This window comes from Amphibalanus amphitrite, unplaced genomic scaffold (genome assembly GCF_019059575.1).
Source record: "Amphibalanus amphitrite isolate SeventyFive unplaced genomic scaffold, NRLGWU_Aamphi_draft 001666F_arrow, whole genome shotgun sequence".
In the NCBI taxonomy this organism is placed as follows: Eukaryota; Metazoa; Arthropoda; class Thecostraca; order Balanomorpha; family Balanidae; genus Amphibalanus; species Amphibalanus amphitrite.
In genome coordinates this window covers 17947-22525 of record NW_024883159.1, presented here as the reverse complement: position 1 = coordinate 22525, position 4579 = coordinate 17947, and the positions used below count along the sequence as shown (strand labels likewise).

At 57.3% G+C, this 4579-nt stretch overlaps 1 protein-coding gene across 1 annotated transcript; it reads left to right on the top strand.

Annotated features, from left to right (window-relative positions):
* LOC122374513 (ATP-dependent DNA helicase pif1-like) lies at window positions 1–1596 on the top strand. Its single transcript, XM_043353309.1, has one exon. The coding sequence runs from the start codon at window positions 1–3 to the stop codon at window positions 1594–1596; it is 1596 nt and encodes a 531-aa protein (XP_043209244.1).
* Window positions 1597–4579: the final 2983 nt, after the last annotated feature.

Sequence of the window (4579 nt, the reverse complement as noted above, 5' to 3'; positions counted from 1 at the left end):
ATGATCGGCATAAAGCGCTCGTGTATCTCGGCAGCATCGTGTATTGAGAAAAAAAAGACCCGACTCCGATCTCTGGCGGAGTACGGACTGCCGGTGCCGCCGGTGCCGGACGCCGCCGCCGCCGCCGATGGCGACGACGACGAGCCGCCCGGCGGTCCCGAGTACGACCCGGCCGCTCTGGCCGATCGCGTTGAGCGCGACGAGCCGCGTCTGACGGATGACCAGCGCGCCGTCTATGACGAGGTGCTGCGACGGCTGGACAATGACGAGTCGGGTGTCATCTTCCTGCAAGCTCCAGGCGGCTGCGGGAAGACGTTCTTGGAGAACCTGCTGCTGGCCAAGGTGCGCAGCCGGGGACACGTGGCAGTTGCAGTGGCCACATCCGGCATCGCAGCCAGCCTGTTGGAGGGCGGCACGACTGCCCATCATCGGTTCAAGATCCCTCTGCAGCTGCATCCTGACAACGAGAACGTCTGCGGCATTGATCGCCGCTCTCCCGAGGCCGACTACCTTCGCCGCTGTCGCCTCATTGTATGGGACGAAGCGGCCATGACGAACCGGCGCGCCACTGAGGCGGTCGACCGGGCTCTCCAAGACGTCCGCGACAGGCAAGAGCTGTTTGGCGGCGTTCTGACGCTGCTCTCTGGCGACTGGAGACAGATCCTGCCAGTGGTGAAGCGCGGCGGGCGCGCAGAGGTTGTTGACGCCTGCCTCAAGTCATCGCCCATGTGGCCTCGGATCGACACCATGGAGCTCGCGACCAACATGCGGGCGTTGAACGGCGACGATCAGGCCGGTGAGTTCGCCAACTTCCTGCTGCGCGTCGGCGACGGCCGGCTGCCCGTCGTGGCACAGCCGGACTCGGTGCAGGTGCCCGAGTTGGTGGTCAGTCCGGCGCGCAGTCTCGCCGCCTTGGTCGATCGCATTTTCCCTGACATGGCCGGGCGACACCGTGATGAAGAGTGGCTGCATGAGCGCGCCATCCTCTCGCCGCTAAATGCGACCGTTGACAGGGCGAATGAGGCCGCGCTGGCCCTTCTGCCCGGCGAAACAGTCACGTACGCTAGCGTCGACACCATCAGTGACGACGACAACGAGGATCACGGGCCTCCGGTGCCCACCGAGGTGCTCAACGCGATCGACGTGTCGGGCATGCCGTCGCATCGACTTCAGGTCAAGGTCGGCGCCCCGGTCGTGTTGATGCGCAACCTCGACGCTCCGCGCGTCGTGAACGGCACGCTGTGCACGGTGCTGCGCGCCGCGCCCAACGTGCTCGAGCTGCGAATCGCCAGTGGAGTCGCGCGTGGCGAGACGCTGTTTTTGCCGCGCCTCCCTCTGGTGGTGAGCGCTGTCGATTCCGGCATCGGCCGACCATTCCGCCGCTGTCAGTTCCCCGTCAAGCTGTCATTCGCCATGACCATCAATCGCTGCCAAGGGCAGACTAAGCGACGCGTGGGCATATATCTGCCATCCCCGGCCTTCACTCATGGCCAGTTCTACGTGGCTCTCTCGCGCGTAGGCAGCTTTGATTCAGTCGAGGTGCTTTCCACGCACAACCATCGGACGCGGAATGTCGTATACAGAGAGGTTCTGTGAGGTGCGCGCGCCAGGATCGGGCGTCATACGGGTGCGTTATGGGGCGTTATCTTAGTTCGGTTGTCGAGCGACGATCGGATGTACCCCGCGTTGTGCCGTCCTTCACCCAATTGCTATGACGTTGAGCCCGGAGTGGCCGGAGGAAGCCCTTGCTCCTTGAGTGGGAGGGCCACTCTGTCTGTCCGGGTGGTCAATGTCGACGGCCAACTGTAGGCTGCGGCCAATCGTATTGGGCGTTAGGAAGCGGGTGCGTCATCGGCCGTAATCTTAAACGTTATCGGAAGTATAGTCAGGCGGCGGCGTCCAAGAGCGGTCAGATACTCCTGTGGTCAGTCGTGTGGTACGGCTGGTGGTCCGTGTGCTGGGATTTTTTAGTCTGGAAATGTTAGCGCGTCGCTGTTGGTTGTGAGACCCCCTTTCAGACGTGTGAACGTCTGAAGTCCGTTTCGTGTGATCGATCGGACACTTCACCCCTTGATAGGGGGAGTCTAAACCGCTGCGGGGCGAGTCTTACGTCTGAGCGTGTCAGTGAGTGAGTCCGTGTGCGAATGTGTGCGTGACTGTAACTGTGTCAACTGTCAGGTGTGACGGTTGTTAGGCGCGTCGCTGTCGGTTGTGAGACCCCCTTTCAGACGTGTGAACGTCTGAAGTCCGTGTCGTGTGATCGATCGGACACTTCACCCCTTGATAGGGGGAGTCTAAACCGCTGCGGGGCGAGTCTTACGTCGGGGGGTGCCAGTGAGTGAGTGCGTGGCTGCATCTGCATCCTGTGCTTAACCCTTTCGGTGCTGTGGGTATTTGGAGTGGTGAATGATTGCGCGTGAGTGAGTGTATGCCGGTACGCGCTGACGTAACGGGCCCTTAACCGTTATACTAAAAGTTTGACATCGTTAACGTAAGTTCATCAGGAGGCTGACATTGACATTTCAGTGTGCTTAACTCATTTCATTGTGCTTAAATCATATTTCAAAGTTACTTTAAAAACGTGTTAAGGGCGGGGTGCGCGCTCGGAGCACTTCCACGACAGTGCACCCTGGTAACAGGCTGTGTTCAGTGTGCGGAGCCGACCTTGATGTTCCCTATAAAACCTTCAATCTATCCATCACCTCGGCACGGCGACCCTGAACTATGCCTGGCTAAGACTCCGAGCCTTTTGACTTCCTTATGCCGTGTCCCTGACTACATTTCTCGCCACCATGCAGTTAACCAGCAGGGCCGCCAGTCATCGACACCGGCTGCCGCCAGCAGCCGCAGCTGACGCCAACAAACCCCGGATCCGATAAGCTCTGCCAGGCAATCGGACCAGACCAGTCCAGCTAATCCCAGCAAGTCATTCTGACTGTGTCTAATCCGGTCAGTGTGTCGCCTAATGCCGCTTTGACACTTTGCTTACTTCTGTTTCCTAATCGGCCTTCCTATTGTGTATCGCCATAGCAGCACGCTACATTTACACTACTTCTACTTCACTGCTCTTTTTCTCCTACTGAGCATGCTGCCTACACAGGGCGGTTTTTGTAGCGTAGCTTAGCACGCCAGCATTACCGCTGTCAACCTTCTGAATTCATGTCAGAATGATTCGCCATGTCAACTACTGTGACCTGTCCCCTGGCCCAGTTAGGTAAATCGCTGCTGCTAGATTTCACATAAACATTCACTGCTCGAATTGGCTAATCCCGTCGTTTGGCTGCTGCAAATCTCCTGTGGCCCAATCATGCGCGCGGAGCAAGCAAGTCACCTAGTTTAAATATCCATTTGAGTAGGATTGCGGGTTTTTTGAAGCGCTGAGTTTTTGCAGCGAGCTTTTCCTGTTAGGGCCTGCGAGATACCCGCGGAAACACATATCTCTTCAGCATTGCGCGCCACACAGGAATGCGGCTGATTCACGTGCTTTTGTGAGCGAGGTGCTTCCCTCCGGGAGAAATTCGCCGTCCCCATATGCTTAACACGGAGCCGAGCGGCGGCTGACAGGTGGCCGGCTCTCGGGAGATCGGCAGCCGACACTCGAAAAATCGACAAGCCGCCGCTGAATGCGCGTGCGAAGATGAGCGGGGTGCCGCCGTTCCGGAGAGACGGCTGGAAAATTCCACCGGCCGGCCCGGCGGCAGTGTGTTGGGCGGCGGGCGGCGGGGCGGGGTTTCCCCGTCCAGCGGCCGGCAGCGCTGAGCCGAGTCGTTCCCACGGTCTGGCGGCCAGCTGGGTGGGGGCGGGGTGGGGAGTGGGGCGGCCGATTGCCAGCCGCTTCTCCACGGGTAGGTGCTGCCACCTGCGCAGTAGTTCCAATGGCGGCCGCCAGGCCCGTGTGCGGGCCGTGCGCGGTAGTTCCGCCAGCGGCCGCCAGAGGTCACGCGCGTCGTGTCTAACCTGACGAAGCTACAAAAAGTTAGATAACTTTGATAAGAGGGACGGTAAAGCCACAATTCCAACGCTGAATGTTGGGCAAAAGCAAAGGGATCCAACACAGCCATCTGTATTTACTGTATTTACCCTTTTCTGTCAGCGATAAGCCCCAGCAATCGCACCGCTGTAAAACTCGCAAGCTGTTCACCGTGCAGGGTATTGCATTATAACCACCCACCGGCTCTCTCAACGTATGTGTAATCGCTTAATAGGTAGGACGCTAAAACAAGTTAGAAATGATAGGTAGGTGAAACAAAATACAAATTGGGAACAAGTATAATTCAAATTACAAATAATTCATTGGAACAAATCAAAATTATCTGAGACCAAGGCAAATTCGCAAAGTCTTTGATCGACTAAAGCCGTCTGATTTAAACGTCGGAAAGGAACAAGTTCTTTGCGGTATTTAGGCAAGTAAATACCAAGTACTTTGGCAGGTTTTCAGTACATTAGCAAGTTTTCAGTACATTACCAAGTAGCAGGTGATACAGCAAGCTGGCAGGTACTTTGGCAGGTTCAACAAGTTTTTCGTGAATATCTAAGCTTCTAGACGTCCGATTAACACGGGACGAACACCAATCGATCC